Here is a 14418-nt window from a genome sequence, read left to right as displayed (position 1 = left end):
GTTAAATCTTAAATATTTACAAAATGTTTGGAAGGTCATTGGCTGCAAATTCAAAAATTAAATTTCGTAAAAGGTAACAAACTGAGTAAATAGAGTTGCATGATTCAAACTTGACGCAAACCTCTTTCGACCTTTGTGGGCTTCTAGGATGACGTAGCTGCCTCGTATTAATGATTTTTAAATACATCTGGCATTTATGCTTAATTAATTTCGCACTTCATCAAATTCATTTTATACTTACAAAAAAAATCTGTAATAATATTAAAATTGTATTGTAAATTCAGAATAAATTGTTTGAAGCCTAAACATATACTGTTTTTAAATTATTTTTAATAATTTTTTATGCTGTTTTATTATTTCAAAATATTCTCAATGAACAGTTTAGGAAATAAGAAGCAAACAATTGTTTTTATGGATTAAATTACTTTTTATTCTGTTTAGTTTTTTACGGCAATGAGACACGTGGGCAATCTGCCAAAGAGGAATGCCTCTAAGGAGGAATTTTATGGGAAATTGGCCCGTATTTAGGCATTACAAACATGAAAAAAAAAAACCGGGAAAACTCCACGTGGTCGGCCTGTTGACAAGGCACGAACCTACAACGATTACCAGTGTTCGGCGGTTTTATCCGCTCTGCCACTGGGTGAATTTTTTATTTGTAATAAATCATTTAGAGTACGGAAAACAAATGAATTATCAAGTCAAAAATCATTCGAAAGTATTAATAAAGAAAAAAAACTTAAAATGGAACAGTACAAAACAAAGTAATTAAGACTGTTACAAGAAATTGTAAAACATTTTCAATGATTGAGCAGTTTTGTTTTCTCGGAGTGTTTTCTAACAAAGTTCTTAGGAAAGAAAAACTGCTTAATCATCGAATATACAGGTTTGCGCATAAAAATATTTCTGTCTTCTGTAATGGAAATATTCAAGTAGAAAGCTTCCGGTGAATGTCCGAATGCTAAAAATGTAGATACATTTGCCAACGCTCTCGGAAGTATTTCGTGATTAACAATATGTAACACGCATTGTATTTAATATCTTAATATTTATTTTAGTTTATTGTATTTAAATATTAAATTTTCCTTGCTTTATTTGATCATCTTGAATATATATATTCTAGTTAGAATAGTTACTTGAATTTATTAATAAAGAATTCCCAACTACAGTCTATAAACTTAAATTCTTAAACTGGAGTGGAGAAAAGTGCGAATTTTATTATTTATGGTCTCTAAGACTGAAAACATTAGATCCAAATAATTCTTGATGATTAAATAGGCTTGTAGTTTCTTTGAATTTTAATTTTAATGCCTTTATAGGTTATTATAATTACATGCAAGTCAAGCCTGATACATTGATAAACAAACCGGGTTTTAATTCCGAGATCCCGGTCAAAATCCAGTGATATTGCTCGTGTTTTGAATTGCCATTTCAAAGAATACACAACTTAATTTAAGTAGCCAGGATATTATTATTTTAAAATAGCATTTTTGATCTCGTTTTGTTCATTTTTAGCTTATAAAATTTATAATTGGCGGAATAGGATGAAATCAAACAGTTCGAGAATATGGGATCTGTAGAACTTGTTTGAATTATATAATATAAATAAACATTAAATAATGTTGCCACATTAATGAAATTAAATAAAAAGAATAATCGTCTAGCGATTAATTTGAATTTTAAAATTAAATTATTGTGCAGTTGCAAGTATTAGAATCCTTTCAAAGAATTTTGTTAAAAGAGAATCCACTAGCATTTTTAGTTTTGCTGTTAATATTCCAGATGTATTTAATAAATCTTTTGAAGTTAGGAAGAATTTTTAAAATGGTAATTAAGAAAAAAAGATGAAATAAATGTTTTAAAAGTTGGAAGTGGAACTAAGCAGTTAAAAAAGTGTAACCAATGATTATTAAATTGAATAAATAACTCCATTCTACAAACATACATCAAACGAAACCCGATATCATAAGCAAATACACCAACGACTGCCGTAAATGATCGGGCTAAATTTTGACCGAAGGTCCGGGTAACTGGCAACGCGTCCGCAGTTGCGGGTTCGAGTCCCGCTTCGGGCCGATTCTTTTCTTCCAGTTTTAATCTAAATTAATTATTTAAATATTATAATTATTAATTTTAATAAGATATGGCACCTAACGCCTAACTCTAATGCCAAATTTATTTCTAATCTGTAATCATTTATCCAAAATTTAGCCCGATCATTTACGGCAGTTGTTGGCGTGTTAACTCCATTTTAATTTGTCTTGAAAGAATTTTTAGAAAAAATGCAAAATTGTAATGAAATGATTATTAAATTAGTGTACATTGATGCAAATTAAATTAAGTTTTTTTGACTGTAGCTTCTCCCATGGTTTAATTTTTATTGATTCCTTATCCAGCCTCATTTGTGTGGTTTCAGAGATGTTGGGTTATAAACTTAGGAATTCTCTTAACCTTTTAGAGAAGTCTTATCATTGTATAGACTTCTGTGGAGTGTACGGTAAATATTCATTTAAATGGTTTAATTAATAACTTTCTAGTAACTTCTGTCACAACTTTCAGGCCAACATCAAACATAGAGGGTACTGTAGCCTTATGTATGCCATTCAGAGGGATCCTACCCTTCTCTACTGTCTATCTCCTCTCCCTCCTCCTTCCCCTCCCCTTTCCATTACCCTCTTTTCTGCTGGCTAAACACTTCGTGTATGGCCGATGTCCTTTTTTGTATGTATGTCACAACTAGAAAGTTATTAAACCATTTAAAAGACACTTACCATCCACTCCACAGGATTCTATGTAATGATAGGGATTCTCTTACCCTTTCGGAGAAGTCTGGAGGTTGGGTCAGGCCACGTTAACTTTCTTCTCTGTTCTTCCTATCTGGTTTTCATTTCTTTTCTAATGGTGTAATCTAGTCACTAGTCTATATGAAATCTTGTAAAATAAATTCAAGATTACTCACTCTTCACATCTGTTTGGATCCTTTTGTATTCTACGTGGTAAAGGATTTAAGTTTGACATTCAGAGAGACTTGCATTTTAAATTGTGATTAATCAAATTACAATTAAACAAATAACCATTGCCAGACTATATTCAGGCTATGATACAGCTAGTTGATGATTAAACAAAGTAATTTGTTACAAACTTGGATGGAACCTGGCCATAAATTATAAGGATTATGATCTTATCACAAGCATAGCAATCATTTTTTTAATGTCAATTAATACAAGGATTTCATTTGTAAACAGCATCAGTGACAATTACCTCATTCAACTAAAGGCATATTCAATATGTTTGAAATTTATGTTCAAATTCCTCTTCTTTTATTCTAATCTGATGATGACTACTAAAAGTAGTTGAAAACATTAGTTTCCTTCAATAAATGTTGCTGGATTATGTTTATTGTATTTGATATTGTAAAAGCGATATCTTGTTATATACAGGGTGGCGTGCACAAAACCATCTCCATACAAAATACAGTTTTAAAGTTATATTTTGTATTTCTGCACTAGACACTGTGATCTAAAAAGATGGAATGACTTGCTAAACTTATTTTTTACTTGCTCAACTCCACTGTGATTTTACTCAGGAAGGGGACAATAAGGAACAATGGCTGCCTATCTTCTCAACTTATTACTGTGCAACTTTTATCTCTGAGACTTGATAAATGGGAAAGTCTACTCTCAAACATTGGAAGAATTGAAAACCCTACACGGCAAGAGATCGCTTGCCTTATAGTTGGTGAACTGAGGGCATTCTCCAGAACACACTTTGGTGAGTGAAAAAGTGCACTGAGGTGCAATGAACTGAAATGTTCTGCATACAGTCTTGACTCATAACTACTAAATAGTGATGGCCGCATGTTTCTAGATCCATACTTCATAGGATATTGAAGTAGGAGAGCAATCTTTATCAAGCAATCCTGTAAAAGTAGTTTAAAAATTTATTTTTATGAACCGTATTATTTACACTTTGAAAGTTTTGACGAATTACGATTTAAATTCGAAGTGTGAACTAAAAATAAATTTTTGGAAACCGTATTCTAACATATTTGTCAACCCAATGCACTAGTATACTATTATTACCAAACGATCTTCTGGATTATTTATTGAGCTATATATATTGGGCTATTTTAGCCATAATATATTCCAATAGATAATCCAGCAGATTGTTCGATAACAACAACGTATTCTAACAACTGAAAAATAATAAAATCTGTTTTATTTCTCATAATTATTAAAGAAAGAATTTGATTTTAATTATTTAAAGACAAGATTGATGAAATTTTGCCATTGTGCAAGATATCAATATCAGCAAACGTAACAGGAATCCGTCAGGATAGTAAGATGTTATTGATCGATCGCAAAACTGGATCGGCGATCATCTCATTTTACTTGGTCGGCAGGATATTCGAGGATAGCTTAGTTTGTTACACTAAAGCGAGCGAAGAGAGAAATCCTTGAGAAGTACTGTACAGGGTTATTTTGCCCTTAGGATGTTTGTGGAAAACGTTTTTGGCACAGATTGCCTTTAAAATTAGATGTCACTTGTCAAGTTATACTGGACTGATATAAATTTTGACTCCCGTATGTAAATATTGTAAAAGTCCCTTACACCTTTTTCATTCCAAAAGTACCGAATATATATTAATTTTGTTAATGTTTACGTGGGAAATCAGGCGTACACGGAGAATCGAACAAAACCTTTTTTGTTGACCTTGAAAATAATTTTCGAGGTCGCTCATAACTTTAACAAGCAGAGGTAATGTAGAAGTTCCAATAACAAAGTTATAGAGTATCATTTAATTAGTTTAAACTGTTTACACAATACTGATTATTGATCTAGAAAACAGATGTTCCTTTTAAAAAAAAAAGGACTTTAAATTGATGAGGAGAAAAAGTCATTTTATTTTAAGTGACCTTGAAAATAATTATCAAGGTTGTCAAAAATGCCATCCAATTCTCTATACTTGACTTCCTAAGTGACTACATTAACAAAGTTAATATATCTTCAGTACTTTTAGTATGAAAGGGGTGCAAGGGATTTTTGACTGACCCCGTATAAATAAACTGTTTATACATTCGTATGATTTGTAGCATATTTAGATGGAGGCCTTTCACGTGAGGTTTTAGAATAGGAATGTGTCTTGACTCATTATAATACATTAAAATCACAATTTGACCAGAATTTATTCTATAGAGAGAGATTAATATTTCAGATTTTCTCATCACGTCAAAAGAATAAACTAAATTCTATCTTAAGAGCGGATGAATAATGACTTTTAAGTATAAATCTGATTGTCTTCCACGATACCAATGAAGCTTTTGACTAATTATTTGAATTCATCATCTTCCGAAGCTTTAAATTGACAAAAATTCTCTTTAATCCAGATTGAAAGATATAAAATGACATCCACCTTAGGCAGAATTTAAGCTTAAGACTCCTCATGAGCATATTCTGAATAATCATTTTCACGAATAACATGCGCAATTTCAAAATTCAATATTTCAATTTAATAGCTCATCTTGGTAGGTTGCATCTTAAAAAAGACATAAAATGTAAAAGAAAAAGTTTAATAAAAATCTTTTGAAGAGCAAACAGAACTTTTAATTCTGTTTTTTCAACATAACGTCGGACTTTTTTGTTATTTTTAATCTAATTAAACTCGTGACGAACACTCGGAATATTTTTTATTTTCGTTCTTCCACCTCTATTCATAATATTTGATTAAAATATCTGATGTCCAAATGTCTTTCTGCTTTCTAATTATTTTCCAATTAACATTATTTACCGATATTAATTCTTCTATTCTTTGAGAGTCCTTTCATTTTTCTCTATTGTCAATATTTACTTTCTTTCATAACATTTCACAATGGATTACTTCTAATAGTCAATTGTAATTAGATTTTTAGAATAATAGATGCGTTTTTTTTAAAATCTATATAATGAAGTGATTTTATCTTTTCAAAAAAATATTAATTTACAAAAATAGATGTCGATAAAATCGAACGAAACGCAATTTTGCGTAACTTTTTCGTCCGTTTACGTACGTTATAATGCATTTCCCGTAGCAGTTAACTTACAGATAAATTAATTAAGATTCAAAATAAGACGATTTAATAATAAAATTGTTTTAATTAAATTCCGATTTCTTTCTTTACTTAAGTGAAATGTTGTTCTGATTCGACTTTTTAATTATTGCAGAAATCGAAGGACTCGACACCAGCACTAAAAGAAACAAGTGCCTCAGTTGCTGAAGCTTTCAGACAAGACAGTGATGTACGTAATTTTTTTTTTTTAAATTAAAAGTTTATTAATTAGAAATGGTTGTAAATAAAATTTGATTCCTGTTTTACTAATTTTTACATTACGTCTTAATTATTATAAACTGATTAAATGTTAACATGTTAGGAATGTAGTATATAAAAGTCATTAAGAAAAGTATCATTCCACTACATAAAACTGTATTTAGTTTAATCTATAATATATGAAATAAAATAATATTACACTTCACGCCAACGTACAGTAATGAATGATTAACACGTCAGTGTTGCGGCGTGACAAGCGGAAATTATAGTATTCGATTTTCCCCTGAAGATGACAGCTGTAAGCTGTCGAAAGTGCTTGCGAGTACACATGAATTTTTACAAATCACCTTATAACGCCGCAACACCGATGTGTTAATCATTCATATAATATACAAGGTATTTTAATTAATGTAAAATTGGAAAAAAATTATAAAATCCAGCAGTAAAACTTCGTCTTCATAAAAGAGTATGTAACTTGAAGAAGGCCTTTTTATAAGGTCAAAAATGCTAGTCGTAAAATATTTTATTGCTGGAATTTAGTATTTTTGTTTATTTAATTTTTAATTATTTCTATTGGCTTAATTAGCAGCGTAATTATATAATATATAAACGGTTTCAAAACTATAAACTGTTTTTTTATTCAACATAAAAAAAAACCTTAAATGTTTTTGATCTGTTTAACAAATCGTCTTTGAACTTTATTTTGTGTAATTAATTATTTTTTGTCGGAGGATAAAGATAGGGATTTTCCCGTAACGTCAATACATAATTCAAAATAATTTATTAGTATTAGTATATTTTATAAAAATATAGAAGAAAGTAAGTCGTGTCCAATCACCAGGAACAAAACGGTCTTTCTTCGCAGAGACAACCTTTTATTAGAGGCCGTGCCTTTTCAATATTATGTAAAATACTTAAAGCGTTTGCTGATGATAGCCCAATAATTAAGAAATACAGTGAAGGTGGCAGATGGTATTTTAACAGTTTGAAAAATATAGAAGGAATTAAGTCTTTTCTACACACAACAGAACTAGAGAAGAATGTTTGTTTAATTTTATTTATATTCAAGTAATTACATATAAAAGGTTAACAAAAACGTTGATTTTGTTTGTCGACCATGTGGCTGGCCAAGCGTATCCATCTAAAGGCGGCAAGAAGTGATGCGATACAAGGCAACATACATACCAAGCTTTGTTTTCTTATTGAAACATTCTCACTATTGAGACATACAAATCTGTCTTTTACAAAACTTTATTATACTATACATATAATGAGGGAAAACTTTGCTTAGACATCGACTCTTGATTTAACAAATCTTTGTAAGGCTTAAAAATTTCAGTTAGGGAAAAACTTCGAGCATCTTCAGTTGCGGAAAATAAGTCTAAGACCAGTAACGAACGGTCTATCGCCAAATCAACGTTTCCTAGTGGCACGCCAACACCTTTCTCGATACAAGATGACAACAAAGGAGAAAGATAACTTGAGTATTGGAAGTTGTGAAGAAAAAGAAAGATACCACTTAATTCATGTTCTGACGTTCACAACATTTTCAAAAAAATGTTTGCCGACAGTGTTACAGATACACAATTTTTCAATTGAATCCAGACAAAGCTTCTTGCATAATAAATTATAACCTAGCCTACTATTTCAGAGAAATACTGGTTGTTTCTGTTATAAGTTGCAATAATATTAGAATCTCCTTTGATGAATTGCTAAACAAAGTTGCTCAAAGAACAAATGGATCTTGTGATAAAGTACTGAGACAACAGTGAAAACAGGATTATGATCAAATATTTAATGTCTTTCTGGATCACAGTATAGAAGATTGATCTTCTCCCTTCATTTCTTAATGGTCTCTTGGACATTTGTCTTGATCTAGCAAAAGTTCTTCACATCTTTATGAATGGATTAAATGTAAATATAAGTTTTCTGAAGAAACCAGATCATTTGGTAATGCAAAATGTTGGAAAATCATTTGTGAGGTTGGGGAGATGCGACTTACATGTAATCCGTGGTGCTGTGAAAGCTGGTTTTAAAGTAGAAAATTGGAATGTGCCGTCACCGTTACGAAATTTGTACTATTTGATAAAAGATTTACCCATATGTTCTCCAAATATATAGTTGTAAGTGTAAGCAGCTTATTTGTTAAGAAATTTAGTGCAGAAAGGTAGTTGGAGAATGAAAAGGCCTAGAATGTGCAGCAGAAGTTGTTGAATTTGTGAAGATATATGTAAGCAACAACAAACTTTCATACAGAAAAAAATTTAAAGACAACAAAGTGGCTGCATTTTTGACACGGACTCTCAATGATTCATTTATTAAAGTTAAACTTTCAGTTTTTTGATCAATGTGTATGCAGTACGAGAGCTTTCTTACTCGATTCCAGAACAGCAAACCTCTTGGACCATATCTTTATCAAGCCGTTGTCCAATTATTAATGAGCCCGACGAGAAAGTTTGTGAAAAATGATAGGTCACTGGTAAATAGTTTCTAAAGATAGATTATTTGCTAATGAAAACTTGGTACATCTGAAGAATTTTAATGTCAGTTTTGGACCGAAAAAAGGCTCTAAAAGAACTGAAAGTAAGCGATGAAGATACTCTGCACTTTCTAAGAAATCATTGTCACTTTTGGCAAGTGTCGACATTTCTTAGAAAGTGATTGATAAGGAGTTAAGTACAAAGTACCTGTTAGCTACTCAGGTTCCATGCATTTGTACTTTAGATGCAGAAATTATTAAAATGCAACCAAATGTTGAAAAATCATGTTTCACTCTTTTGTCAGAGGTTCTATGTGACACAAACAGGATTAGTGAGAAATGTACTGTCAATGAAAAGAACAGTATGAAATACTCTGCAGTAAAGCATCTGTGGAACACACTGATAGTTGAATAATACAAATCTGAAAGGAGCGATGATGATGATCTGGGATACAATTTATTATGGAATTATGAAGGATGATAGGCAACTGCAAGATCTGTGATATTTAATTGAAATCTATTATACATGGTAATATATTCTCACTATATTTTCAAGAGTTTGTGCATCTTTGTATCTCTAAAATTTAAATGCTGCAGAATTATCAATATTGCTTACACCATGTTTCTTTTAATTTCTTTTAGCTATGGATTCTCTTCTTTCAGAATGTTCTACATTTATTTGTTCCTAATTATTAAATTTAGCACAAGACAGCAACTTAATTGTGTATTTTAAGCCTAAGTTAAGTAGCATTTGTACGGTACATTTAATTAGTTAAAATGTAGCTCAATAATAGTAGGAAGCCAGAAAATTCTTTGTCTAGAAGGATAGAATGAGTCATTTTGACTCCCCTATATTAAATATAGCTTTTGTTATTTTATAAAACCGAAACTATTATAAAATAATCTACAGATTTTGTTGTATTCAAAATAATTATTTTTCAGGAAGAGGAAGAAATGCCTCCAGAAGCAAAAATGAGAATGAGGAACATAGGAAGGTAAAAGTTTTACATATCTAACTTGTACAAGATTTATAAAAAATCACATGTTTATTTTCCATGTTCTTTCAATTATTTGAATCTCACTTTTTCGATGATTATATTTAAAAGAATGGCAATTAAAGCTTTTGAATCAAACGACACACTGATATTTTTCCATAAAATACACTGGTGCCTCATACTCTGAATTCATTTCATTTCAGGAATACAAACAGGTTCAAACTCCAAAATTCTCAAAATCTGAATCAATTTTTCCCCATTAGAAATAATGGAAAGTGAATTAATCCATTACAAGACCCTAAGTTTGATAAACTTAAACAGCAAATACACATAATTTAAGGTAAAAGTAACACAATTAATAATAAATGCCTTAAATAATAACGTAAAACACGAAAACAATAAATAAAATACCTAATATTGCATAATAATATGAAAATTGTATTTATTGTACCTTAGTTGAGGAATGATTGTGTTCTGTTTCGTAAGGTCACTTATGTGGCGTGCCGCAGTTCGGCTTATGTGGCCCTTGTGCCAAAAAACACCAACCAACCACTTATGTGGCTTTCTTGGCTTTCTCAGAGATGATATCACTAGCCAATTGCTTCTCGTTCATCCATACGAGGATTTTTCAATCTTGGCAACATGCAGTCACCCGGAGGTTGACATTGTCAAACTTTAGTGATATTTGCTGCTTTTATTGCTTCCTTGTTCTTAAGAATTGTGCACTTCATTGACTTGACATCTTAAACATGGCCACCAGATTCACCAAACATGTACTGCTTCCATGCTTTGTGATAAGTTCCTTTTTCACCTCAATTATCGATACTACGTGGTACGACCCAAAAGTTCGGGGACTGCAGTAATCTATGACAACAAAAAGCATGTGTTTGAAGTTATGGCATATGAAATGGATTCTACCAAACCACCTCTACGTGTTCAGGTTAATTTCACCCATGTCATGTGATTAAACCACAAGTGCTGCTGTTTTTTTCCGGAGGTAGTTACCTTTGTTCTGTGACGTAATAAAAGTGGAGTTTCAAGAACAACCTCCAACATTTCGACTTTGCCATGGTAGAATCACTGTACACTTTTCTTAGCAATTTTTAGGTAAAACATCTACGGAGACTTTAAAATTGCTAAGAAAGGTGAATTACGTCACACACTTCTTCAGTTTCATGGTTAATAGGGAGTAGGTCATCTTCAGGTTTCTGCAAACCTGAAGACGACTATTTAAAACGGTAGAAAACATCTGTTTTGTTTAAATGTACACATCATTTGCTGGTTTTTTGGTGTTTAGGTGTTTTTATTAGTTCAAATGTAGAAGCATCGTTTGAACTCTGGGTTGAATTTCTCTTAAATTTGATCTCTGGAACATTTGAAGTACTAGGTATAATGTTGCATACACTTCTTACAGTGCATACATTACATTGCACAAAATAGTAAAAACTCTGTATGTACTGTACATTAGTAATATTTTCAGCATCTGAATAGAAGAATAATATAAAATGTTAAATTATTTTGGATTTTCACTTATAAAACAATTTATGAAACAAAATAATTTCTAAATTGTCAATATTGATACACTTTGTTTGTATTATATTAATTTGATGTCATACTTCATTTTAACAGTAATATAAAAATAAACTTTAAGATGAGAGCTATTTTGAATGTAAGTAGATGTTAATAAATAAATGACAAAGCCATATATTTCCATAATAAAAAAAGTAAAAAGATCATTGAATAGTAAAAAAGAAAAATAAAATAGTCTTTTTAGTACTGGTGCAATTTTCTGCATGCACTTTACTTTTTGTTTGTCATGGATCATTTAGGGTCCTTGGTTAATGCTTTTTGGTCCCACTAATGCTATGCTTTGCAGTGTATGTGTTTGCATGTGGGCCCACAATCCAAATATATGGATGTCCATGATCAGGGGAACGTGATAAAAATACTATAAATTGAAAGTTTTCATTTGATAGTTTTATTTTTATACAACAGTGAAATTATTTTGTCTTATAAAATTTGAAAAATGATTTCTTGCCATCACAGTCTTGCTTAATCCTACATGCTCCTTTGCAGCATTGGCCAGCATTTTTGGTGTTGACAAAAATGGCACTTATTTGGCATTATTTAGAAGTCGAGACCACAGAAACAACCTTTCTGCAACTTGTTGCATACTGATGATTGCCCTCTGAGGAAGTCTCTCTCTTCTATCCATACAATTCTTACTGTGGATTAGGTGCTCGGTAAGGTGTAAATAGAACTTGTGCAAGAATTATTTGAATATTAAACCTCTAACAAGTGTTTGTTACATCTTTCTACCACCAATTTGGGCAAGTCAGCGGCGGGAAACCCTTTTAAATGCGTATGCCAAAGTTGCCAAATCTGTGATGCAAAATTTTTGGGAGCATGTTATTTGTTGTATTTTGAGTATTGAAAGAATCTTTTCAAATAATCAAAATTACATATATCAAAATTACATATATATATATATATACTTTTAGAAACCCAATAAATTTTTTATAAAACATGAAACAAAATATAAAAAGGATATTAGATATTTACTTTTACTTTTTTAATGTCAGTTCTGGATTGCATGCCAGAAAAAAAGTTGGTACATGTGCCCATTCCTGGAGCAAGCCATTTCAACAATGCAATGTAGGTCACATACAACCCACTTGTTCTTGCAGCAGACTGGCGGTACCAGATCATTTGGTTGCACGATTCAGTGTCTCTCAAATGCCGATTATATTGCTTTACTATGGCAGGGCGTTCTACTTCTGTGTATCAGTGTTCCTTTTTACACCATTGTTTAGCTGTAGAGATAGCCATTTGCTAAATAATAAAACAAATCATACTGATAATCATGAAAGAATTGAAAGTCCACAGAAGTGATCACAACATTTACAGCTTAATATGGGATTTGTAACTCCATTGTAATAAAAATATTTCCTAGATTGTAATAAATATTGATTTTTTTTACCTCTGGATGAAGAAACTGTGCCATTACATGATAAGAAATATGGGAAGAACAAAACTAAAACTGTTTATAATATTAAAGTTCAGTAATATAACCAATGAATTTTGTGGCATTGTGAGTTAGAATTTGCCAAATTATTTAAATATGAGTAAATATACTTGTGATTTACGTATGCAATTACTCTTTCCTCTTTCAGAGACACGCCAACTTCCGCAGGACCAAATTCTTACGGGAAGACGCGTCAGGGATTCTGCGACGCCAAGAAAGTATTCGAGAGACAGCTGAGACAGAAAATGGAGGAGGTCGCTGACAAATAGCGTAGGGAGCGACGGTACATATCATTTCGGTTGAGCGACCAAATGGCACGTTGCAGTCTCGAGAGGTCGGTGCCGTAGACGCCACTCTAACTCCGTAATTTAAAGTTTGGATATCGTTTTAAATTCCGGTTCCGATTTGGTCTCTCGTACCGAGTAATCGAATTAGGCGACGTAAATCGTTTACGACGACGAGTGTACATAAATTTCTTGCAAAATTTTCTAATTTTCTTACCATCATTCTACTTAGCTTTCAAACTCGGTCGGTATATTTTGGCTTTCGTTTTTCAAATTGTCGTTATTTTTCCATGCGGACGTCATCATCATATACGGTAGCGATGTATATCTTTCTCGACACTCGTAAGCCACGTGCGTTTTTTTTATCTTACCCGATCTAGCTTTTTATTATGTTTATGCTTAAATGTCGTAAGCACGCCGAATAGTTATCCATGTACGAAATCACATTAAATATTGTATTTACTTCTAATAAACAATATCTGGTGTAAAAAAACTTTACAAATTGTGGTCGTTTTGATTTTGTTTTGCAATTTTCTCTCTCTTTCTCTCTCTCTCGGTGTGATTTCTACTAGATTAGTTATAATTATTGTTGTGACAATAACTTCTTGTTTGATGTTTGGTGTTTTTCTAAAATTTCTGTTTACTTTGTTATAATTTGGTTGACAATAAATATTTTTACGATGAAATTATACTTTCTTCTACTTTATCGTCGTATGTGACATCGAAGCAAAGTTCTTTTAGTTAGTGTATTGTAAAAATTCAATTAGAAAACTGGCATAAACTTGTATGTAAATAAATTAAATATCTAGCTGTTCCCGTGAGAGCTATCAGGGCATTTTGTCAGACTCTTAAACAGATGACACACCTTCCAATTTTTATTGTACAATTTGATCGTACGGCAGAAGTTTGACCAAATATTTGTACAACTTACGACAAGACGCCAGTAGGTTGTAATCTCATCAATTGAATTTCATTAATCGTAATACACAGCATACTGTTTTTTATACGTACAGTGTGTTTATGTGTAGCCTGTGTGTCTCCTATACAACTTTTGCTTAAAGAACAATTGTACAGTTTTTGTCTGAGAGAATAAAAGTGCTACTTACTTAAAAATCATACGGTAGAAGAATCGTGCAAGTATTGTATGACTAATTAATTTTCCAATTTCTTGCCGACACATTTTGAAACTTCATACTAGAAAAATTGGCTAATGTGTCATTTGCTTAAGCAAATGACACATTAGCCAATTTTTCTAGTAGCCAACTTCTGGTTACTAAACTTATGTAAGAAATGGAAGGATTAAAGCCAATTCTTATGTATACTTGTTAAC

At 31.5% G+C, this 14418-nt stretch overlaps 1 protein-coding gene across 1 annotated transcript in view; it reads left to right on the top strand.

Moving 5' to 3' along the window:
* LOC136987311 (PEST proteolytic signal-containing nuclear protein-like) overlaps nt 1-13590 on the top strand; it is a 47912-nt gene extending 34322 nt beyond the window's left edge. The window contains exons 4-6 of the mRNA XM_067285040.1: nt 6202-6276; nt 9727-9779; nt 12953-13590. Coding sequence (XP_067141141.1) covers nt 6202-6276; nt 9727-9779; nt 12953-13073 — 249 coding nt within the window. The 3' untranslated portion in view covers nt 13074-13590. The remainder of the gene's footprint in view (nt 1-6201; nt 6277-9726; nt 9780-12952) is intronic.
* Nucleotides 13591-14418: the final 828 nt, after the last annotated feature.

The sequence above is a fragment of the Centruroides vittatus genome, unplaced genomic scaffold (genome assembly GCF_030686945.1).
Source record: "Centruroides vittatus isolate TY-2023 unplaced genomic scaffold, ASM3068694v2 scaffold_149, whole genome shotgun sequence".
NCBI classification, from domain to species: domain Eukaryota; kingdom Metazoa; phylum Arthropoda; class Arachnida; order Scorpiones; family Buthidae; genus Centruroides; species Centruroides vittatus.
Note: the sequence above shows the minus strand (reverse complement) of the source record. Positions and strands in the feature narration are given on the sequence as shown.